This window comes from Trichoplusia ni, unplaced genomic scaffold (assembly GCF_003590095.1).
Source record: "Trichoplusia ni isolate ovarian cell line Hi5 unplaced genomic scaffold, tn1 tig00001170, whole genome shotgun sequence".
Classification (NCBI taxonomy): Eukaryota; Metazoa; Arthropoda; class Insecta; order Lepidoptera; family Noctuidae; genus Trichoplusia; species Trichoplusia ni.
In genome coordinates this window covers 1-26409 of record NW_020800101.1, presented here as the reverse complement: position 1 = coordinate 26409, position 26409 = coordinate 1, and the positions used below count along the sequence as shown (strand labels likewise).

General features: G+C 40.3%; 1 protein-coding gene across 1 annotated transcript; it reads left to right on the top strand.

Moving 5' to 3' along the window:
- Positions 1–398: 398 nt before the first annotated feature.
- Positions 399–24122, top strand: LOC113507240 (dynein heavy chain 1, axonemal-like). Its single transcript, XM_026890109.1, is given in 41 exon segments — positions 399–585; positions 1125–1205; positions 1208–1329; positions 1762–1924; positions 2414–2574; positions 2904–3063; positions 3066–3089; positions 3092–3120; positions 3696–3714; positions 3717–3743; positions 3746–3788; positions 4256–4394; positions 4822–4994; positions 5480–5647; positions 6050–6290; positions 6942–7106; positions 7684–7861; positions 8291–8314; positions 8317–8420; positions 8919–9024; positions 10017–10171; positions 10561–10749; positions 11220–11349; positions 11742–11889; positions 12500–12603; positions 12957–13033; positions 13545–13612; positions 14178–14307; positions 14577–14720; positions 15182–15348; positions 15810–16035; positions 16547–16742; positions 17263–17456; positions 18323–18477; positions 18849–18948; positions 19694–19802; positions 19805–19825; positions 21496–21629; positions 22006–22147; positions 22669–22793; positions 23496–24122. Coding segments are annotated over 41 exon segments (5214 nt in total). The 3' UTR covers positions 23682–24122.
- The last annotated feature ends 2287 nt before the right edge of the window (positions 24123–26409 follow it).

Below are 26409 nucleotides of genomic sequence, written 5' to 3'. Positions count from 1 at the left end.
GAAAAACTGTTCAGTCCATCAGACGTGTTTCCAAAAATATTGTTTACGTATTTTTTCTTCTATTGGAAATAAAAAAATGAACGGCATACAATGACTTAAAATATCGTACCAGTACGTTTACTAGCAAGAGATTTTTTTAGCCCCACTACAATACTTAAGTGGTTTTATTAAGCTTATTACACAAAAAGTCTTTTTATACAAAAAGTTGCTTCTTACTTTCTCAATAATCCAATAATTCGTGAATCTACCATTAGTAATAAGTCCAGTGCATCTACCATTTTTTTAACTCTGCATCACCCTAAGGTCGACTGGTAGAGAATGCTTAAGGCATTAAGTCCGCCTCTGTACACGTGCATTGTGCATTAAATTTAAATTACTTTATTTGGGGACGGCGCAACATGACTTCTCCTTCCATACCCTACTATCTGACGTCATCTCACAAGAAAAACTTTCCGTATGAGTGCAGTCTCCATGACGGCGGGTTCACGGACCCGACAGAGGACGGCGAGCCGGCCAACCCCTACTGGTACAGCTGGATGGCCAAGGTGGGCACCTACGTCGTCGACCCCGAGTGGCAGTACGCCGGTCAGTACTCATTCTCTCTACTACGAGTTGGTAATTATGGTTACACAGTAAATGCCAATCACCGAAAGCGTAAGCGAAAATACTTTGTAACGTGAATTTATTAGCCTTTTATGTGAATCTAATCCGACGATAACGGACACTTAACGGACTTTTAGGTACTTAAATAAATGTAAAAGATTGTGAACGTATTATTTTCCTATAACTAAGTTTAAATAATAGATTAAAAAATCGAAACGCCCACGTTTTTAAATGTCACTTCATTCAAATTTTATCAAATTATCGGTACAGTCATTTTATTGTTGTAAGTTGCGTTGTCATCCCTTTTGAAGCTACCCTGAAAATTTCAGAATGTTAGCTTATCGGGAAGTGCCTCAAAATTGAGTATCAAAAATCCAACCGAAACAACAAACAAACAAGAATGTGAGTGTTTAAAACGTAGGAACAAACGGGACTAGAAAATATATGCAAGAAAACAATAAAGATTAAATAGATAATACTCTGATACACTTAGTCCGCCTCATCCCTTGCCTAATGTCCAGACATCGAGGTCCCGACGATGGACAACGTGCGCAGCGCGGCCATCCTGGGCTACAAGATCGTGAACTACAACCACGTGATCTGCGTGGCCCCACCGGCACCGGCAAGACCGTCACCATCCACGCCAAGCTGTCGCGCGGCCTGCACAGGAAGTTCATCTGCGAGTTCCTCGTCTTCTCCGCCAGGACCTCCGCCAACCAGACGCAGGTACAACATCGTGCTGGTCTGGAATCATTCACTGTTGCGTATAGACCGCCTTTTTTCTATATAGCGCGTCCCTCAGGAATATAATTTAATATATCCAGAACTTTCACACAACGCCATCTAGTCTCAAACCAAGCAAAACTTGTACGATTAGTACTAGATACCAACTGATAGACATACTTATATAATTCTAAACAAAAATATAATATAGATAAAATACACCCAGACAGAGTACAACTGATAATGCTAATCACACATGGGGTTCGAACCCAGGTCCTCGAATATAGCAGTCAGGGCCACTTACCACTAGACCAACATTCCAATAAGCTTGGCAAAATCATCAAACCAACGCCCTCTCAGTCATCCCCGACTCCTGTAACCTGTCCTTAACCACCATCAGGACATAACACCTGTTCTCCGTTGTCCGCCTCTCAGGACGTGATAGACGGCAAGCTAGAGCGTCGCCGCCGCGGCGTGTTCGGTCCGCCGCCCACCAAGCGGCAGGTGTTCTTCATCGACGACCTCAACATGCCCGCCCTAGAGGTGTTCGGGGCGCAGCCACCCATCGAGCTGCTCAGGCAGTTCATGGACTTCGGAGGTACGTGATACTGGCCCAATAGTGAGCAACGTGAGGAATGGACACTACCACCAATCACAGATATTGTTATGACCAAGGCTTGACTGGGGACAGCCAAGTGTTCTTGCTAATGTGTATTATTTGCCCTCTTTTTTTCTATCAACTCGTGATAACAAGATAGTTAATAGGACAAAGGTTGATACAAGCCGATATGCGTCCTATTGCTGGGTACAGGCCCCTTTTCGGTCACTGCGGGTTGGCGATGTCAGATTTAAATTTTTGGAATCCACGTTTCCTCACATTCACTCTTATTGACTAAATTTTATCCACCGTGCAGAGTTCCCCTCCTTTGGTCGATGGTTGCTTAGCACTTTATAACGCCACCATAAGTTACCCTAGAATGTTATGCAAGTTGCATATACAGGTTTCAGTGATAAGACCGCTCATTATGTACAAAGTCCTGATCGTATGTCGTGTTTGGCGTGCAACAAAGATATAGTAATAACTCAGGGTGGTACGACCGGCACAACATCGGCGAGTTCAAGACGCTGGTGGACGTGGGCATCGTGGCGGCGATGGGTCCGCCCGGCGGCGGCCGCAACCCCGTCACCATGCGACTCATGAGGCACTTTCACTATATCTCCTTCACTGAGATGGAGTACTCCAGCAAGGTATACTCCTTTTGTCTTTAAAACTAAAATTTACTAAAATGCGTGACCTTTTAAAGTGAAGTTGACCTGACCATTCCAAGCCATATGTTCTTTTAAAGAGAAGTTGATTTGGCAATTAAGACTGGCCAGTAAGATCGCCGCACACTTGCAAGCCTGCTGTGTGGGGCGACAGTGTGTGTAGGAAGTATTCTAGAAGTTATTGAATTCGGGTGAAAATTAATAATAGTTTTTTAGAGCATTTGTCTTTAGCGAGATTAGTAACAGTACAACGAAATTTGGAGTATTTGTCAAGTATTTTGGGACTATAATATCTCTGTAATATCCTTCAGTATGGGATATTCGAGGTGATCCTCAAATCTTGGACGAAGAACATGGACCCTAAAGTAACCATCCGGGAGCCGCCCTTCCTCAAGAGCTCCATCGATATCTTCACCTCTTTAGTGGACGAGCTGCTTCCCACGCCCACCAAGTCGCACTACACCTTCAACCTGCGGACCTCAGCAAGGTGTTCCAAGGGTCCTCATGATGGACCCTAAGATTGTGAAGGTAGGTCAATATTAATCGTACTGAATATGAAGTTAAAATTGCCGAGAATGTTTTTTCACTCACAGGGTAAGATTCAGCAATTAACTGAATAAAATTTATACGAAGTCTTGCAAGAAACAGTACCGATAAAATAAGATTTGCTTTCAAATAAATATGTTTTACAATAGACTGACAGACAGACAACATTATGTAAAGACTGACGTCGCATTCTAACCAGTCTTTCTGAAACCTAATAGCCTAGACATGGTGATAAGAAAAGAAAACTGAAAATATATTTAAATGACGTTTAAGAGATGTGATTAGTGGTAGCCTCGGAGCAATATCACAGTCATGTCTGCTTGCCTTGTGGTGTTTAAACAAATGCTGCACGGATAGCCGAGTGGTGAGGTCACCATGCCAAACCCACTAGTGTCGCGGGTTCGATCCCCGCGTAGGACAAGCATTTCTGAGATCCACGAATGCTTGTTCTGAGTCTGGGTGTCTTTGTGAAATTGTGTGACTTGAATGTTTGTGAAATACAAAATACAAGGATTTAAAATCCTTCCTATCCATTGGCATTGTTGTGTGATGGTCAGCATGAGGACGACGTGATCCGCTGTGGTACCACGAGCACCTGCGCGTGTACCAGACAGGCTGGTCAACGACGAGGATCGCCAGTGGTTCGTCAAGTATGTATACCCTGCAATACAGTATTATATTCAATGCAAGACTAGGCTCAATTGCCATACAGGGCAAAATTTTACGTGATAGTCACGATCATTCTTTTCATTATCATTTTGTAAATTGGCTTTTATATATAAATCATTAAATTGAAATTTACGATTTTCAGTTTACGATACATTTTGAAGTTCAAACAGTACTTCATAACCCTTTATTTGAACCTTTGCAGTTATTTAGCATGTCCTACTGCCTCTCAATCTAAATTATTATCTGAATTTCTAACGAAACGAGAAAAAAGGCCAAGGCTGTTATGTCATGAGTTTCGACTCAAGACGATAAGAATGTGACAGCTGTAACATAGTTAAATGTTATATCACGTGATAAAATGCCTCCTGTTATTATTCGCTTTGTGTCCCTATCAAACATAAAAGGCAAATAGACTAATAGATATAACCGTCGGTGCCCATATTTACAGACTCATAAACAGTAAGATTCGCTCGGAGTTTGGTAAAAACCCTAAAGATATCCTCGCGAACCGGCTGATGCTGTTCGGGGACTTCATGGACCTCGGGACGGATGATAAGAAGTACGTCGAGATTGTCGACCAGGAAGAGGTGAGGATACGGACTGCTTGATGAACTGATCTTAAGTATTGAAGAGTAAGGATTATCACGTGTGTTTCAAAATATCTCACTTTTATCAACGATGTAAACAAGTATGCAAAAAACTTTTTGCTGTATAAAATATCATAAAAGGTTAAGGTGAAGGAGGAGTCTGTGTTTGTTCCGGAGGAAACGATTTCGAATGTATCCATTCGAAATTGTTTCCTCGTTTTCCTACTTGCTTACCGGGAAGCTCCGAACACAAGAATTATGAATGTAATCTTTTAAAAGCAATAAACCATTTTTGACTTTTTATTTTCGATTTTGATTATTGAATGCGTCGATTGGCTGCAAAATATTCTGACCTTAGCGTGACTGTGGTAGCCAGACTGCCTAGTGCTAGGATTACCTTGTGTAATATAGCTAGCACTGTTCCTAGCTGGACGAGGTCCTGTCGCACTACCTGGAGGAGTACAACATGGCGACGACGGCGCCGCTGGACCTGGTGCTGTTCGAGGACGCGGTGGCGCACCTGTGTCGCGTGGCGCGCATCATGCGCCAGCCCATGGCCAACGCGCTGCTGCTGGGCATGGGCGGATCTGGTACCCTCACGTACTACTAGCTAGCCGTAGCTGAGGCTTTGTCAGATAGACTGTTTGAAGTTCGTGGTATAGGGAAAAGATTTTGTAGTTTGGTAATAAAATGATAGGGTAGATGGATGATGATAGATGATGAATAGCAGACATTCTCGGAAAATTCATAAACATCGGTCAAGCCGTAAAGCAGAAGTATGGCTTCTAAAATTGTGTTACGAGAATTTTATATTAGAGATTATTAAAGATTTTGACGAGAATAGTAAGTTTTTTAATCATCGATCATTCATTTGAAGACGTTATAAGTTGCACCCTTAAAAACCACTAAACGAAGTGGGCACGGGTTAGTTAACGTTTCACCACATTTATCCTCGATTTTACAGAACAGCATTCTTAACAAAATATTTGTTTAATTCCAAGGAATCCAAACCGCGTCACATATCGCACAATTCATCTGATATCTGGATACATACCAGTCATTTAAACCAACAGCTTTGTCCCCAGTCGCCAGTCCCTGTCCCGGCTGGCCGCCAACATGGCCGAGCTGGCCTGCTTCCAGATCGAGATCACGAAGGCGTACGGCGTGTCGGAGTGGCGCGAGGACCTGCGCCAGACCATGATGAAGGCGGGCGTGGAGAACCGCGGCATCGTGTTCCTGTTCTCTGATGCACAGTAACACCGCTACTAGTAACTAACGAGAAAACTACGAACTTACTAGAGAAGCTCATATTAGATGTACAATATGAATAGAAGCAGACACTTTAATAATGGTCTAAGAATCATAATAGTAACCAGCTGAGTCGGCTAACTTAGTACCGCCTGAACGACGACGACACAGCAATATTAAAAAGTTTTGAGGTCCATCGCGGACAAACAACTTGACACGAAATTTATATGTTATGATTTATGCTTCAAGCCTTAAAAACATCATAGATGACCTTATAATAGATATCGCATACAGTGAGAAACATTAATTCGTGTGCAATCATTTATATGCAATATCTCAAAACTTACATTACCAAAAGGCTGCATTTCGGTCTAAAACTTTAATCTGTAAAAATCTCGTCTATTAAGTACCTCTAATAAATTTCAGATAAAAATGGAATCATTCCTCGAAGACCTGAACAACATCTTAAGTTCTGGCGACGTACCCAACATATATGAAGTGGAGGACTTGGACAAGATCTACCAGGCGGTGCGTCACGCCGTCATGGAGATGAACCTGACTGCCACCAAGGCGAACCTGTTCGCCTGCTTCCAGAGGAGGGTGCGCAGCAACCTTCACATCGTCATCGTCATGAGCCCTATTGGAGAGGTCTGTACAATAGGATAGGTCGATATTGAAGATAGGGTAGGGAATGATGATCCTATACATAAAAATGAATTGCCGTTCGTTAGTCTTGCTAAAACCCGAGATCGGCTGAACCGATTTGGCTAATTCCAGTCATGAAATATGCGTGAAAGTCCAGGGAAGAAAATATGGAAAATTACGGCAAACACAAGAAAAAAATTAAAACAGTAAAATAACCACCAGATCGGGAAGTACGCAGGTGAAACCGCGGGAAACAACTAGTTGGGAATAAGAGTAAAAATATACGTATATGTAGTTAATCAGTTAGATTTGAAGATGTCAATACATCTTCAAATCTAACAAAAAATGAAACGAAACGAATAATAAGGAATAATAAGTCCATTGGGACACGGATTTTTGCACTGATTTTCTGAACAATAAATACTGACAAAGATAAACTGCTTTAAAGTTACGTAACTGAGATTAGACCAATTTGTCGTTGCGGAACGTTAAAAAAAATACTTATTCATTATTATAAAATATGGTCACTGAAAAGAAATTGTCATCATCTCCATCAGAACAGTAAAATAATTTGACATAAGCAGGTTAGCAGTAATAGACCCTAAAACCAACTAAGTAAAATCTAGCAAGGCTATTTTCCTTGGACGTGAGCAGGTGTTCCGCGCCCGGCTGCGGCAGTTCCCGTCGCTGGTGAACTGCTGCACCATCGACTGGTTCAGCGAGTGGCCCAAGACCGCGCTGGAGTCCGTCGCCTACCACTTCTTCGAGAGCATGGGCGAGCTCACCTCCGCCTCCGAGGACGTCTTGCATGCTATGGTGGTAAGTATATTATATTACAATACTAGCTGTTGCCCGCGACTCCGTCCGTGTGGACTTCAGTTTCCACCGCGGTCGTTCCCGTCTCCGTGGAAATGCCGGAGTGAAATGTAGCGTTGACCCCCCATTACCCAAAATCGAAATACCCAAACTCTCTGTGCACATCTTATATATAAAAATGAATTGCTGTTCGTTTGTCTGTAGTTAGTCTGTTCGTTAATCTGTAGTAGGTAGGCCTGGACCAATTTGGCTTATTTTAGTCTTGGAATATTCCGGTAAGTCCAGGGCAGGCAAACGTGAGAAAATTTGTAAAAATTGCGTAGAATATAAAAAAAATGAGTACGTTTTTTAAATAGAAAACCTAAAACTTACCGCAAGACCGGTCCTACGCGGGAAAAACCGCGGGAAAAACCCAGTACTCATTTCAAATCCGAACTCCATTAAAAAAGTTTCATATAAACATAGACTCCTCTTTATTCCCCATACTACCCTTTTTCCCAGTTTAATAGTAGCCTATGCCATTTCTACAGCCGAATGACATATATCTTCCTTCAATTGACCCTACAACCTTTGTTGGCAGTCGATGACTTGCTTCGCGCACCAGACGGTGGTGGACGCGAGCGCGCACTTCAAGGAGCAGCTGAACCGCATCAACTACGTGACGCCCATGTCCTACATGGAGATGCTGGGCGCTTACGCCGAGATGTTCAAGAAGAAGCAGAAGGCCATCCTCACTGAGTCCAACGCGTTGAAGACTGGTAACTATCAGATATATTTTTTAGCCCACTGCTGGGCAAAACCAACGCTGGGCTAAATTACTTTTGAGACCTTCTGGGATCTTTTTGTAGACCACAGGCAACCATAAACCTATGTTACTATAACATATTCCATAAAATTAGCCTTTTGGAAGATTTGGTAACCAAAAAGTAAAGTAATTTGATTTGAAATCTAAAATGTAAGTGATTTGGCCCTGTGCGTTAATTTATGTTTTAATTGAATAAATAAATAAATAGCAAAGAAAAATCCATAAATATTTTTCTAGCAAATATCATGAGAATTATTGAATGAACTTTTAATCACTACTGGCGGTCTGCAGTTGGGTCCGCAACTAGTCGTGCAGACGGGCGTGACTAACCCGCTTAATGACAGTAAATAGTAACATAAGGCTATCTATTTTAATTGTCCAGGTCTGGACAAGCTGAACCAGACGGAGTGGAGGTGAAGCAGCTGCAGATCGAGCTGGCCGAGCTCAAGCCGCTCATGGAGCAGGCGGCCGAGGAGACCCGCCAGGTCATCCAGCAGATAGCCACCGACACCGTGAGTACTACTGCACTACCCATATGCCATCACAAGGGGATATAATGAAGGGGCTTGTGCTTCAGATATATGGAGCTCGTGGCTCAACTATAACTGCACATCTTAATCGATCACAGGTTAAGCTACACTTGACACGTTAGGTCCGTGGGTGGGTGACCATTTATGTCGTAACGAGTTTCTACGTATTTCGGAAGGCATGTTAAATTGTGGATCTCTGCTGTTATTTATATATTTTTGACACGATACGGGTAGTTCGAAGCTAGGGAGTCTAACAACTAGTCTGTCTCCCATAGTCAGTATCGTGTTGTCCAGGTAATGGGAGGAGGTCAGATAGGCAGTCGCTGCTCGTAAAATACTGGTGCCTTGCTAAAAAGGCTAGCTCCCAGTTTCCTAAGTTCTTTTGCTGCGAAAGAAGAAATTATTTGCTTGGATAGTTATAAAATTAAATAATATCACTTCGTTCATAAATAAAGCAATATAACCTCTTTGTATCTGTAGGCTATAGCTGAGGAGGCTCGTGAGAAGGTGGAGAAGGAGACGGTGATGGCGGAGAAGATGGCCGCCATCAACGCAGCCATGACGGAAGACGCGCAGCGGGACTTAGGTAACATATACTTAATAACAGAAACCGGAAGGCTGAGCTATGTAAAGTACTGCTACAACTTATTGTGGTTTAGATTGGTTAAACCAATAATTTTGTTTTAACTACGAAACATTTATCCGACTTCAAATAAAAAAGTACTCAGCTAAACTTGATGAATCTATTTTGTGGGATCAAATGATAGCTACTTTACGTGAAAAAATAATTTAGTTCAAAGTTCAAACTTCTTCAAATATTTCAAACTTCAAATATTTATTGCGATCATGAGTGGATACAGATGTTATAAAACTTAAAGGTACATACATGATACCCTGTTAGGGCACAGCAATACAATTACAGTACTTATAGAATTACTTACTCACTAAATCTTACACACTATTCTATTTATCTATATCTATACTTACTAATATATAAAGCTGAAGAGTTTGTTTGTTTGTTTGTTTGTTTGAACGCGCTAATCTCGGGAACCACTGGTTCGATTTGAAAAATTATTTTTGTGTTGAATAGACCATTTATCGAGGAAGGCTATAGGCTATATAACATCACGCTGCGACTAATAGGAGCGAAGATACAATGGAAAATGTGGAAAATTCTAACCACGTGGACGAAGTCGCGGGCAACAGCTAGTCTTATATATAGGTATATTATACACATCACACACTTATACATGTATGTACACGTATGTATGTATAACATATGTGTATATAAATGCATACACATATATGAATATATGCATATTATATATATTATTGAATTTATTTATGCTTATATTGTAATTTAATCATTATTCTTATATTATTTATTTTAACATATTTTAATTGAAGGGTTTTTTTTTGGTGGCATTATCGGAATGAAAGCAGTCACCTATTGCGTATTTAAATAAGCAATCAGGGCACTCCGACCTGTGGAATTTGATTATAAGTCACAGAGCAATAGCAAATATCTTCATACAGTGACTACATAAATCAATACTAAGATGTATCGTCAACACCCAGAGGAGGCCATGCCAGCCCTCCGCGCGGCCGAGAAGGCGCTGCAGGAGCTGAACCGCAACGACATCGTGGAGGTGAAGGCCATGAAGAAACCGCCGCAGGGGGTCGTGCTCGTCATCGAGTCGCTCTGCGTCGTCTTCGATATCAAACCCATCAAGGTGAGGGAGAAATTAATGTGATCAACTCCCGTACATAATGGTACGTCCTGGTAAAGTGACGCTGTAAAGCATTCATATAAAAAATTACAATTTTGACATCTTAATTTAAACTTGAAAGTTCAGAGCTGAGTGTTGGTGCGACAGTAGAGATAGAAAACGCCGTTTTTTTAAGTGTTACAATGTGGATACACGCTCTAAAATGTAGTGAAAAAGTAATTTTCAAAAATCAATTTAGAAATAGCCATATTGAAAAAAAAATTTGGCCGTGAAAATTTTATCCTGATTATGTTTTGGGCATAGCTTGAACTCCAGTTTCTATCTGCATTAACAGAAAAACACACAAACTAAACCTAAACCAAGTCTACAATGTTCCCCAATTACCCTTACAGGAGCCAGGCGCGGCATACGGCGAGAAGGTCCTGAACTACTGGAAGCCGGGCTCACAGATGCTGGCCGACCCCACCGCCTTCCTCGACTCCCTCATGAAGTTCGACAAGGAGTCCATCACCGAGGACATGATCAAGAAGCTCAAGCGCTTCGTCGTCAACCCTGACTATGACCCCGTCAAGATTATTAAGGTAAATACTAAGTTTTGAGAATACACAGAAGATTGAAGAAGAACGATTTTTTTAAACGAGTCCCGCACTAAGAAATTTAATGCTTGCGATGCGGGGGGTTCGACAAACATACAGTTTATATGCACAAAGACACCCAGACTCAGGACAAGCTTTCGTGGATCACACAAATGCTTGTCCTACACGGGTGTCGAACCCGCGACATGTCGCGTTAAGTGGGTTTGGCGTGGTTAACCACTAAGCAGTCAAATCAAATCAGACAAAAATACGCAAAAAGCTTGAAAGACTTCTTGCTCAGTGATCTCAGTAGCGTACTTCTCATCGCTACAAGTACATATTGTGTACGAAGTTTTATAATGATCGGTGAAGTAAAGCGTAACAATACTTACTTTCACACTCATAATAGTAGGGATAACAGCACCTTAGATATTTATCTTTTTTCCACTTAGATGCTAATATGGTATATCTTTAAGGTGTCGAAGGCGTGCCAGTCTCTATGCATGTGGGTGCACGCCATGTACAAGTTCTACCACGTCAACAAGGCCGTCGCGCCCAAGAAGGAGGCGCTGGAGAGGGCCACCAGGGACCTCGCCATCGTCGAGGGTAGGACAACATCTATATCTGTCTGTCTAGTACTGCGGGACTACAACCAAGTCTAAAACGAATACTGTTGTAGGGTGTTAAACAGAGAGACTATTCTGCGTCATGTAGTCTGACATCAATCTGTCTTTTACAGTCTTTTTTTCACACAAATAAGTATGTAATAAGTTAAGCCCCACAAAACCTTTGCAATGGTTCAACTGTGTAATGAACTTATAATCAACTTACACTTATACATAAAAAAATTTAAACATTACCTACTAAATAATATAACATAAAAAAATAAACATTTGTCCTGCGTGGGATTCAAACCCACGACCTCCAGTATAGCAGTCAGGGTCACTAAACACTAGGACCAGTCAGTCATACATGTAGTATGCTTTATCGTTCACCAGCGATGTTGGCGAACGCGAAGGCTAAGATGATAGCGCTGCTGGAGGGCATCGCGAAGCTGAACGCGTACCTCGTGGAGAAGGAGGAGGAGCGGAAACGGATGGAGGAGGACATCAACCTTTGTCTCGCCAGGATGGACCGCGCCAACAGGTACACTGTGTTACTGTATGAAGGATTGCAACTTGCCATACACCGACGCAAAAGCGCGGAGGATGTAGCACAGCGGTTCAGGTTTAGTCAGTAAGAGTCCGGCACTACCCATTTCCTACCCCGAGGGAGTGGGTGTCCATGAGGATACCCCCGCCTTAAAATAAAAAAAAGGTACACTGCATAATCATCTTTCCGTCACCTATTAAAGAGCATTTTACTTACGAAAAGCCGGCATTAAAGAGCAGTGGACCATGAATTTGGGAGTACATGTTCTTGTAGATCTTGATTATATTGCCATAGATACAAAACTGACATCTCTATTCTGCTTCTTTTAAAAAACTGCTTCCACATTAAATCATTCAAGTCACATACACAAAGACACCCAGAATTAGGACAAACATTAATTAATCACAAAAATGCTTGTATTACGGGGTAAAACCGCGACACACTCGGCTATCCGTACATTTGCAGCAGTGTTTAGGACAATTTTGATTTTATTAATTTGAAGTCATATCTCTTGCTATCACAAGCAGTAATTCTTTTTTTAGAACTACTATAAGCTGAGAAATTAAATAGTATGTAATTACATTGTTTTTGTAATTTATTTCAGATTGTTGAACGGGCTGTCGAGCGAACGCGTCAGATGGATCAAAACTATCAAAGACTTGAGCGTCGCGATCGTCAACTTGATTGGAGATATATTGCTCAGCGCTTGTGAGTATTTCTAATATATCAACAAAGTATACGTATAAATGGAATGTCTTAATATGCCGTAAGGCGCGTTATCACGCACTTTAAGTGTCGTGGAATATATTATACAGAAAAGAAACAAAAAATCGTCAGACTGCAAAACAGTTTGGTGGCGAAATTAGCGCATGTCTAAAGTCTAGCTAACACGGTTCATAGAGACAGTCTGGTGACGGGCAAACAACAGAGCCTCAGCTAGGTTTTATGATTTTAACCTTTGGGTGTCGAACTCTACAAACGTGCTGTTATTCATGTCATCACTTTCAATTCACCTGAAATTACAGTATTCATTTTAATTAATCATTGATATTGCTTTCAAGGTGCTGTGGGCTACATCACACCGTTTACTGACGAGTTTAGAAGAGACCTCCTGACACACTGGATTGATCACTTAGTGGTAAATATATTGGTTTAACATGTATTTATTTATTTATTTGGGACACAAAACAATTACATATTTTAACTTATCATTAAAACAATACAATTTTTTTTTACTTCGTATCACTAGAACCCTGCTCATATATGGTTATTGCCCAGTTATGGTTAATAAGACTGAATAACCGGTCAAGTGATAGTCGGACTGGCAACACTGAGGGTTCCGTACAAGTAGTCTAAAGAAAAATATAAGTGCAAATAAGTGCCCCATAAATTTATGAGATGTTACGACTATCTAGCTATCACGATTTATCAGATATAGTGGTGTTGTCAAAATTTGGACTCCAACTATTTAAAACAAAAGATAAGTAGCACTGTTACTTATTATTTATACATAAAACATTTACCATATTAGCAGAATAAACTATTTCATTTAATTCAAGCACTTTTTTCATTGAACATGTAGGATTTAGTATTTTATGTTACTCTTACGTTAGTCGTTCGGGGAATGCATTTGAGTGTATTGTTTCTAGAAAGTGAAGCTACCGCACTCGCCCGGCGCCACGCCGCTCTCCGTGTTGGGCGATGCTGTGCAGATCAGGTTAGAGATACTCTTTAATTTATAAACTTATATTAATTGAGGAGCTCGTGGCTAAGTTACAACTGCACAACTTTATCGACCATAGGTTAAACAAGTCTAATTTCGATCGGTCCGTGGATCGATAACCATTTCTGTCATTCCGAAACTCAGAAGAGAGTTTCAGAACGCACGTTAAATTGTGCTTTTTTTTTATGGGACTAGCCCGCCACACATGCCCATCATTGCAACTCCTGTAAGCCAGGATCTACAATGAAACCAACGAAAACCACCGAAACACTTAAGTTCGGTTCCCAGGGGGAACAATTAACTGCCTTGGAACCCGCAACGAAATTAATCAGAAATAGTAAAGAGGAGGAGTAAGAAAAAATGTTCCACTTCCCTCCATAGCAAGCGGGAGACAAAAGAAGAAATAGCTAGTTTTAGTACGGAGGATTGTAAGAAGGATCACGACTGTACGAACTAGAAAGTTAAAAATCTATTAATTATTATGTTTTCATAATATAAATATTAAGTAGTGAGTCATACAGGTAACAGTTCCTCAAGGTATTATCGCGTTGTATCGCAGGACATGGCAGATGTACGGTCTCCCGCGCGACCCCATGTCTGTGGAGTCCGCAGTACTGATGTCCAACTCGCGACGCTGGCCGCTCATCATCGACCCGCAGACGCAGGCCAACAAGTGGATACGGGCTATGGTACTTACTTCAATCAACTATAAGGCGATTGGGAATAAAACACTTTAAAATAGGAGGAAGGACTTGAAGTGGACAGAATTAACCAAATATAAGTTCTGTTTTTTTTTAAAACGACTCTCGCTTTATGGGATTTTATCCTTGTGTCGCGGGGGGCTTACAAACATACAACTCACATGCACATAGACGCCCAGAGTCTCTAAAAGCATGTAAATATAAAAATCATATTTTTTTTTTACCAACTTTTTTTAATTTAATTTTTCTGCTTGTAGGGCAAATTGGAAGGCCTAGTGGTATGCAAGCCCAACGACCGCGACCTGCTGCGGAACTTCGAGTCTGCGCTCAGGTTCGGGAAGCCGATACTACTGGAGAACGTCGGCCAAGAGTTGGACCCCGCCTTGGACCCAGTACTGAAGGTAAGAGTGACCTATACAATTCTATATCTATACTCCAAGAGTATAGATATAGAATTGTAATAGGTAATAGAAAAAGCTAATCGATTAGCTTTAAGCGACTGTAATATGGTATTTGACTTAACCTCATAATTATGAAGGATAAAAACACTGAAGATGATGAAATGTATGGTAGTGGGGGTTGAAAACATAACTTGCTTATAAAACGCGTTGTGGTGACGTCACTCATTTTTGATTTTATGACACTGTATCCCCTTCATCTTTTATTTAAGAAAACTGTTTCACGGAATAAACAGATTTTTTTGCCAAATACCCTTTTATTACTAATTTAATAGAAGAAAATATAGTGGCTTGTCACCACGCTAAACCCACTGAGCTAAGGGATAACACATGGTTGGGAAAAACGGAACTTGAAACTTGATGTTAATGTAAATAGCAAAAAAATAATCTGTTTTCCACTCCAGCGTCAATACTTCCGTCAAGCGGGCCAGCTGGTGCTGAAGCTGGGCGACTCCCTGATCCCCTTCATGGCGGGCTTCCGACTCTACATCACCACCAAGCTGCCCAACCCCAAGTACACGCCAGAGACCTCCGTCAAGGTCATGGTCGTCAACTTCGCGCTGGTGCCCAGGTAACGCACAACTAATAGCTTGCACTGACAACAATAATAAAATCACACTTTATGCGAAATTATACGAGTGTTTGTTGCATCTTCGTGCTTTGGCAGTTGGATCGGTTTAGATGGAGTTTTATATGGAGGTAGCTGGCATCTTGGATTAATACATAGGCTATTTTATTTTTTTAGCCGCCATTTAGGCTGTTTAAGCTGCTAGCAATAGCCTTTTATAATTCTTGTTAATTTCTTTGCGGCTCGAATTTTCTCTATTAGACAAGAGTTGTCAGCTTGTTGTGTTGAGTAGTTATATTAGGCAGATAGGATAAGTCTTCTTAATTAGTTGGGCACATTATCTCTCCTCTATTCCGCTCGCTATGCATCTGTTTAAAGTGCAAGACAGCATTAAACTCACCGACTTAATGAAATAAGGTATAAATTGGGTCATAGCCGTGTCTAAGCCTCAGTTGTGCGTGCAGCGGGCTGGCGGAGCAGCTGCTGTCCATCGTGGTGGCGCAGGAGCGGCCGGAGCTGGAGGAGCAGCGCGGCCAGCTCATCGTGTCGCGCGCGCAGATGGCGGCGCAGCTGGCCGAGATGCAGGCCGACATCCTGTACGGCCTGTCCAACAGCGAGGGCTCGCCCGTCGACGACCTGCCGCTCATCCTCACGCTCGAGGCCATCAAGATCAAGAGCGCCGAGATCATCGTGAGTACTGCAGCCCGCTGCAGATACCAAATTATCCTATACGAACATAAACTCAGAATAAATGAATGAAGAATTTTATTAAAGGATGGTTAACATCCTTTAATAAAATTACACGGTTTTTGCATTTTTAATATCGCAAATTGATTGACCATTTGACCATTCCCGTATTTTTTTTTTGATATGAGTTATTGAAGTATATTGAATATTGCGATATAGTCCAACGATAAAATCTTTCTGTAAATGTTTTCCTTAATCCTTGAAAAAACTGTTTACTGTAACATGACCAGAAAAACAGTGTCTTACCTATAACTCGTCATCTGACGGAAATTTATAATGATTTTTTAATAAAATATTCAAATTTTTGCAAGAAGTGTTTTTCCTTGGTTAACTTTTGATGGCCCACAGTATAATAAAACCATCCTTTTGCCATTTACAATAAGGACAGTAAAAAATAGACATTTAACAAGAATCAAAAACTAAAGTTATTGAATATCTTATTTGAATGCTATAGATAAAAGTGGAGGACATCGAACGCACTACCCTGGAGATAGACGAGGCCCGCAGCGGCTACGTGCCGGTGGCCAACCGCGGACAGATCCTGTTCTTCTGCCTGTCCGACATGTCCAACGTGGACCCCATGTACCAGTACTCGCTCGAGTGGTTTGTCAAGCTCTTCGTCAGGTCCATGGCTGAGACCGAGCCCAATGGTGAGAATCGAGATATTTTAGATCAACATCGAGCGATTAGCATTTCTTTTTGTTTAATTAAAATTTAAAAATCCCCGATCCAAATGAGAGACATGAACAGAACTAGTCAAGACAAATTCAATGAGCCCAAACTCGATGGGTTTACTAAAAGGTAGACCAAGGTAACGTCTCATACCTTCGAGCCTTTTTCAAATATCCCGTGCTTCAAATATCGATCCCACATATGTTGCAAGTAAACTGAGCGTGTAACATTCCTATCACACCTAACAAACGACCTGATGACATTGAAGACCTGAACCGATTTCCACCAAACATAGCCAAGAAAACTCTCGACTGTCATACCTTTCAAACCAAAAAACCGCTTTAAAACCGGATCACCCGTTTTGGCAGCTACGATGCCGACAGACACATACACACACACACGTCAAACTTATAACACCCCGTCGGGTTTGCTTCGGCGCGTCATCATTATAAAACTAAAATCAATTTGTCATGTTTCTTTCTGTTTCGTTATCACCAGAGGACATAGTGGAGCGCGTGGACGTGATAATAGTCCACTTCACGTTCCTGCTGTACCAGAACGTGTGCCGCAGCCTGTTCGAGCGCCACAAGCTGCTGTTCGCGTTCCTGCTGTGCGCGCGCATCCTGCTGGACAAGGGCGTCATCAGGATCACCGAGTTCAATTACTTCCTCAACGGAGCCAAACTCGATGCGGTGGGTGTTGCTTTGTCTTATATCCCTACTAATATTATAAATGCGAAAGTAACTCTGTCCGTCTGTCTGTCTGTCTGTCTGTCTGTCTGTCTGTCTGTCTGTCTGTTACGCTTTCACGTCTAAACCACTGAACTGATTTGGTACAGAGATAGAGTTGACCTTGAGAAAAAACACAGGATAGTTTTTTATCCCGGACTTTTGAAGAGTTCTCTTGGAAACGCGATACCTATAACCGACATCGACGCGGGCGAAAAGCTAGTCTATATATATTTTGACTGCACGGATAGCCGAGTGGTTGAGGTCACCACGCCAAAACCCACTGAGCGCGTCGTGTCGCAGGTTCGATCCCCGCGTAGGACAAGCATTTGTGTGATCCACGAATACTTGTCCTGAGTCTGGGTGTCTTTGTGCATGTGAGTTGTATGTTTGTAAAACCTCCGCGACCTAAGGATTGAATTCCTTAGTGCGGGAGTCGTTTTTAATAAATATATTGCCTGCAAACATTGCGACCGGCGTTGTCACTCCCGTATAGGCTTTGTTGGCCATCAGCGCCATAATTAAAAAGGTAACATGGCTGCTGTTTCAATCATCAGTCGTAGAAGTTAGAGGCTACTTATGATGATACATGAATATAAAATTGGAGTGCCCGTTCGTTACGGTAACTACCGTTTTTACTGTATGCCTATGAATTCTAAAAGAAAAACTTATATTTTGATTCTTTTTTAGTAGCTGATGTAATAACGAGTAACTCGGGTTACTTTTATGTTACACGTCATAGAGCGGAGTCTCTTCCATAGCAATAATATAACTACATATTTGGCCGCTGGATTTGAAGTTACGACCTTAATTATTGCTTTGTGTCACAGGAGAAGCCCAACCCCGAGCCCAAGTGGATCTCCCCCCGCATGTGGCTCGAGATGCAGCAGCTGGCCACCGTGCCCACCATGCACACCTTCCTCGAGGACTTCCACCACCACTCCAAATACTTCAAGACCTTCTACGACTCTTATACTCCGCACAAGTTAGTCGAACTACTTAATAAGTACATTAAGTTGCATTTAAGCCGGCTTAAACAACGTGTAACTGAATAATCTAAAGATCTTTAAAGGGGTACTCATTATTTTAAAAAACTTTTATTTTGGAAACTATACTGTAACAATAGTACATGAGAGTGCATGATTGAGTGACGTTTTATTATGTTCTACATTTAGTTTAATTTTATGCTCTTTATTAGTATAAGTGATTTTTTAGTGTAGTACTTACTGATAATAAATAATAACCATTCTTTTGAAAAAAAAATAATGTCCGATAGTTTAAGGTACATATTATTATAATAATGTGTACCAGTATTTTAGTTAGTTTACCCATGTAACCCCTATCCCCTTCTCCCAGACTGCCGTACCCGAAGCCGCTGGACAGCCAGCTGGACGCATTCCAGAAGCTGCTCGTCCTCAAGTGCGTTCGACCTGACAAGCTCATACCTGGCTTACAGGTCAGTACTATCTCTTCCATTCATCGTCATCTCCTTGAATTGCTGGACTTAGCAAGTCGTTACACGCCATTGAATTACATTTGAAGTTTTATATTTGTGACTCCGCTATTGCAGTGTAACACTTTCCGACTTTCCGTCCACGCATGTAAATTTTTCGCGATAAATTAAGCAGTAGCTTCGGCTTTCTGCTAGTTTACTCTAATTCTTTATCAAAATTTTACGGATGTGTGCTGTCATGTTAATCTCTCCGTGCTTTAAGGGTAAAACGGGTGCCTGTTATTGAGTCACCGCTGTTTATCACTTTGTCTGGCTGTATACCACGCTGGATTTCCACAGATGATGTATTTGTGTTGCCGCTTTAATAACGATTCTAAAGACAAAGGTCAAATTTTTAATCAACCCTTAACCTTCTTTATTTTTAGTATTTGCTTTTACGTTCATCAATTGCATGAGTGACAAATAAATATCTATTTTTTTCACAATGTCACGATTTGGGCCCGTTCATCGGTAGAAACAAATAACCATTTCAGAAAATCACCCTTTTTCCGCATTCAATCCGCATTAACACCCGCTCCCTCGGGGGAGGAAATGGGTAGTATCAGACTCTTACTGACTAAACCTGAACCACCGTGCTACGTCCTCCGCGTTTTTGTGTCGGTGTATGGCAAATGGCAATGCGTTGCGATTCTTCATACACCGACCGAAACTTCAGTATGGTTCCTGCTGCCACTTGCGTTGTCCCCAGGACTACGTGGTGATGGGTTTGGGTGCGCGCTTCGTGGAGCCGCAGCCGGCGGACCTGGCGGCGCTGTACGGGGAGTCCGACCCGCTCGCGCCCATCATCTTCGTGCTCTCCACGGGACCGACCCCGCTGCTGGTATGACGCACATTGCCAAATGTTTATTTATTTAGGACAACACACGCCAAAAATATGAACATAAGTATTCTTCCTTTTTTTAACTCTCGCCCTTCCATACTTAGATATTAGATACTTGTGTCGCAGGGGTTTTTACAAACATTCAAGATACCTAGACTTAGAACAAGCATGCGTGGATCACACAAATACTGTTTTTCAAGCGGAGATGGAATAAGCGACACACCGCGCAGTGATGAACTCAACTCCTCTATCCGTACAATCAAGATGATTCACTTACCTAATCAAGATATAATCCAGTCTAGAACTTAGTAAAACTATTATATGTGAACTTCAGGCTCTACCCGCTGTAACAGTTAAACTCTTATCTAAGTTTTATCAGACAGTGCGACGTCGGCTCGCCTTTGAGCCTGTCTCATACATGAATACATTCACATACAAAGCGACCACTGTTTGACCTGATTAAATGATAATTATGGTTTTGTAACATTTATACTCTTTTATCAGAAATACTGAAGAATTGACGAAAATATATTAATTTTTAGCTGGCCTGGCAAATGTTGTTTTTCCCGCAAAGTTATTTCTTAACATTTAATACAATTAAGAATCATACTTTGTTTTGAAATAGCTTTCAAATCGGAATTTCGCAACAGCATTAAAAAATCATTTAAATCGTTCTAGCCGTTTACAAGGAGTTCGGTACCTTACACACATACAGTAAACACGGACTGCATGGATAGCCGAGTGGTTGAGGTAGCCTCGCCAAACCCACAGAGCGCGTCGTGTCGCGGGTTCGAGCCCCGCGTAGGATAAGCATTTGTGTGATTCACCAATGCTTGTCCTGGGTTTGGGTGTCTTTTTGATGTGATGAATTGTATGTTTGTAAACCCCCCGCGACAAAAGAATCAAATTCCTTAATGCGGGAAACGTTTTAAAAATCCCGTTAATTACCGTGTGCTTTTGATTTAAAAATAATTAAAATTTACATTATTCCTACCTACGTTAAATTACTTTTTTAAATGATCGCTTCATAAAGTTCCATTAAACAACCCCTCTATTTTTCTTAGAACATTTTTAACGCCCTTTTTTGCTAGGCATCTTGTCTTAAAAAATAGGTACATTTTTAATAAAGTGTGAAGTCATGAGTCTTTTGAGGGAGTAATAACGGTGAACGTGGATAGCGGCTGAACTCAAAGCTGTAGTAATCGCGTTTGAACTCCCGCCGCGGAGATAGACGCTCAAATGTATGCCTTTACGATGCCGCCGACTTTTTAATAAGAACGAATGCTCATAAAGGGTGTTTGTTTCGCCTACTTTGCGTAACCTCTAATGAATAGACGTAATTTTATGAATATTTTTTAGGGTAACGCTGCTGTTTTGTTATTCCTTCGACTAGATTGGTCGTATAAAAAATAGATAATGTAAAAATTAAAGACACGAACTTCCCGACACTTGGAATATTTTTCACTCAGTAGTTATATTTCCCTTTAAAGCGACTCTCGCACTAACGAATATAATCCTTGTTTTGATTAGATATAGATATTTAATAAAATCCTCACGTAATTCATATTAAATCTGATCATAATTAAAACCCCCCCTCCCTGCCTCTCTTATACCTAATGACCGCTGACCACCTCCTCACTTCAGTTTCCTGCTATTCTCTTTAACCCTAGATCTGTTGAAGTTCGCGGACAAGATGAAGATGGGCAAACGTTTCGAGAGTATCTCCCTAGGACAGGGTCAGGGCCCGCTGGCCGAGGCCATGATGAGGGTCGGCTGCGACTTTGGCAACTGGGTGTTCTTCCAGGTAAGCCATACAATTTTTTAGATGATATTTTAAGTATCATTAATCAGGTCAGTTTATTTTGTTTTAACAAAAAATAAACTGACCTGATTAATGATAGTTGGTTTTTTCAACAGCACTGGTGATTTCATGATTACGCACAAACATTTTCGGATATTTTTATAATTTTCTGACTAGGTCATCATTTTACATGTTTTACATTTTAAAGACCATTAAAGTTGTGTTGAGTATTCGCGATGTGGTGTAAATTGTGGTACATTTTCTTAGCTTTATTCAATGTTCCGTAGTTCGTCTACAAATATACGCCTTACAGCCAAGACACTGGTTCATACCAGGATAATATCCTGATATTCTTCAATAACGTAGTCCATTAACCCAGAATTGCCACCTGTCCCCGTCCTGGATGCCGGTGCTGGAGCTGAACGTGGAACACATAACTCCTGAGCTGGTGCACAAAGACTTCCGTCTCTGGCTCACCTCCACACCCTCGCCGCACTTCCCCGTCGCCTTACTGCAGAATGGTAACTACTTTTCGAAGTGTCATTTATTTATTAGTTGATGAACTTCAGGCTAATATTAACTGCAGCAGGTTATGGTAAAGTTAGGATAAGGAGAATTGAACAACTCACTTCTAGCTCCCGATTTTTTCTTAATCGGACTAGCCCTTCACACATGCTCGTCATTGCAAATTTGCAACTCCTGTAACATTCAAGCTCGGTATATCCTAGTGGTAACCTTCAGCTATCTTGGAACCTGCAACGAAATTGATCAGGTATATTAAAAAAAAAATGGAAAGACATGAAAAAAATATTCCTATCTCTAAGTGCACGTACTTTTGAGGAGTTATCTATGTAGCGTTCTGTGCAATGACCAAACCTACCCTATCCTTATAACCAGCGGAGGGCAGTATTTTGGTTTATTATTCAAATTCAAATTTATTTATTTGGGAAATTACATATAAGTTGTTACATACAAATATAGTTTAGCTATAATAATTCTACTTAATTCGTAGTCGTTACAATATTGTATATTAACGGCACAGGTTACAAGATGACAGTGGAGCCTCCTAGAGGCATCAAAGCGAACTTACTGAAGGCCTACATGAACCAAGTGCCGGACTTCATCGACTACTTTAATTCTCAGGATATTAAAGTTCCTAATTTTAAGGTACATTAGTTTTCTCCTTCATTTTCTAGGTAATACGTGAGTAGTTAGGTTTCTGAGATTTTTGTGTGGAACGTAAAATCCAAATTCATTAAGAAAACATGAGTAGTTTTAGACTATTAGTATGTATGTATACAATGGTTCCTATGTGTTCCTAGTATGTATAGATAGCTGTATGCTACAATGGTGACACCATAGTTTGTACCTGATAAAAGTGAATGCTGGTGTTTTAATTATTTGTACAAACATTTGCATGTTTCAAAAGCACAGTAACTATCATCAGAATGATTCATTATGAGATGACGCAACGGTTAACTCACTCGTATTAATCGTTGTTTCCCGACTAGTTTTGGACCCAATAGCAGTCCTTTCATGAGCTGACCCCACCGCGTCATCGTTAATCATTTAATAACTTGTGTAATATTATATACTAGCTGTTGCTCCCGACTTCGTCCGCGTGGTTAGAAGATATAAGTTAGGAATTTTTGAATAATTTTCTCCGTTTTTGCCACTTTTTTCATTGTATCTTCGCTCCTATTAGTTGCAGCGTGATGTTATATAGCCTAAAACCTTCCTCGATGAATGGTCTATTGAACACGAAATTCAAAAGAATGTTTCAATTTGAACCAGTAGTTCCTGAGATTAGCGCGTTCAAGCAAACAAACTCTTCAGCTTTATATATGTAAAGATTAATGTATTGTTCAGTGGTTGTTGTTCGCGCTGTGCCTGTTCCACGGCGTGGTGTTGGAGCGGCGCAAGTTCGGCCCGCTCGGGTTCAACATCCCCTACGAGTTCACCGACGGCGACCTTCGGATCTGCATCTCACAGCTGCACATGTTCCTCAATGAATACACCGATGTGCCTATCAGGGTGAGTCCAAACTTTATCTAATACTAACTGTTATCCGCGGTTTCTTTCGCGTAGATCCCGATCTCGTGGTTCTTATAAGGTTTTTTCCTTAAGAAACATCATCATGTTATATTTTAATTTACATGATAATGTGAAAAAATAAAAAAATATTTTAATTTACATTCAAAACTATGATAGCAAACAAAACATCTCAAAAGTTTGATAGGAATGTAGGTACAGTACAGGACATGACATTGGTTGCCGTTTTCGAGTTTTAGCGAGATTAATGAACAGCAATTCATTTTTATATGTATACTTATATTAAAGATGAAGAAATAACATTCACGCGTCACGTCTTTGTGTATGTTACTTGAATAATTGGGAAACCCCCCGTGACACAAAGATTAGAAATTCTTTAGAGTTGATGACTATTGAAATTCTGCTAACTCTCAGTTTCTTAATTATATTTTCCTTATATTTTTGGATAATTAAAAAAATCATAAATTTATTTCACCATTAAGACTTAACTTAGTGACATTACATTGTTAAAATATAATATTTTATAGTATCCTTTTGGATTTAGAATGGCTCTTTTACAATTTTGTGTTTATTGATAAGCATCGCATTTGGAGAGGATAAACATGTTTTAAATAATCCGGAAATTGAGAAATCTATCAGCGTATACATATGTATATGTGTTCCTTTATTGTTTGAGTTTGAGAAGTACAAGATATAAAAATGACCTTAAGGCAGCTAAGAGTAGAACAGTTAAGTTTAAATCATCCATATTTGGTATGGGTGTGAAAATTTATAATAAATTGCCAGACTTTATTAAAACCACCGAAACATTAGCTACTTTTAAATACAAACTTAAAAAACTACTGATACAGAAAGCATATTATACAATTAATGAATTCTTTAATGACAAATGTCTGGACTGAAATTTATTTAATGGTATTATGATAATGAAAAGTGTTAGTTATTGTTTAATGTATTTATCTGTAATGTAGTGGTAATGAATATTATATTGCCTTGACTATTTTGTACACTTGTCATGACGATTTATATTATTGTTATTTTTATTTATTCTATTTCTTTTTTTTGACATCAATTAATTCAGTGACAAATGTTTTTGACTAAAATTTATTTAATATGACGTTAATGATGCAATAATTATGACAAATACCAATTGATTTTCATACTTAATTTATTTTCTCTAATGGTTATTATGTTACTTTAATGATTTCATTTTGTTTTTCTTTTGACAAGTAATTGTAAATTTTAAAGATTGTACACCACATGGGTATGTTACAGTGATACTTTGTTATAACACTTATTTTAAGAGCTGAATTTCCACCTGTGACAAACAATAAATAAATCTTGAATCTTGAATCTTGAATCTTTGATCATGAACTACGGTGACTGTGGTTTTCCGGGATCCATAGGAATACAAATACCGAAAGAGGATTTAATTTATAGAACTTTTACAACTTTATAATGGGAATATTTCAATGTGAGTAACAAACTTAAATCCTGTCTGTTTCTATTAATATGTTTTATATGAAAAGTTTTACAATCAAAATTAGTCCTGTTGGCTTTTCACTCTTAAACGACTGGTTACGATGAAATTTGGAATGAAAGTAGCTGATATTTTGGATTAACTTATTAAGGCTTATTTTATCCGAATTCGTTAAAAGCGGGCTATAATCTATGTGCAGAAAATTAACGAGGACTTGCACAGAGTGGTTGTATGGTCGGAAAATAATTCTCTGGTTCTTAACCCCCTTAAATCCAAATTTATGGTTTTGGGTTCTAGGAACCAAGTGAGTTCAATTTTATCAGCGGACCCTGCATTGGTTGTCAGGGGCGAGAAGATTGAGAGAGTCGAACAGGCATGCAATCTGGGACTGGTCATGGATCCCGAGCTGCGATTCGAGGCTCACGTAAACAAAGTTCTGCAGAATTGTTTTTATAGGCTTAAGGTTTTATACGGAATAAGAAAATACTTGAGTATCCATTGCGTAAACAACTCGTTGATAGTCTCATTCTAACCAAGTTAAACTACTGCGACATAGTGTATGGACCATGCCTTCTTACCAGAACGGATCACGCTATACAAAGGATCCAAAATGCCTGTGCTCGTTTCTGTATTAATATTCCTCGAAGAAGCCATGTAACACCATACATAAATGAACTTAAATTATTAAAGATGGCTGCCAGGAGGAAGCTTCACTTGGCCAATATGTTGTTTGCCATTATTAATAGTCAAAAGCCAGAATATCTATTTAACAGGCTGACCTGGAAACACAACCTAATGAATCGCGGTCTTCGCTCCATGGTTTGCCCCCTTGTGGTGCCTATGCATACCACTACAGCTTTTAGAGGATGTTTCAAGTTTGCAGCCACACGCTGTTGGAATGATCTCCCTCCACCATTACGACGTCTGAAAACAAAACAAGCATTTAAATACCATCTCAAAAAGACATTGTTACAGGAACAAATTAGCCAAAATTTTTAGTCTTTTTATTTTATTCCATGATAATGTTTCATACCTCTGGGGTCATGACATACATGCTCTGGTGGAGGGGGCTCCTGAGGCGTGGGCTGCTTTTTCTTGTCTTTCTTCTTGAACGCACTCAATTGAAGGTGCTCTCTGCCTCACTGTGTCCTTTCCTTTTCTTCTCTTAGCATGTAATTCTTGTCTGTAAGTATTGTCTGTTAGGTTAAATGTTAATATAGCACCGATTATTCATGCACCAATGTTTTATTC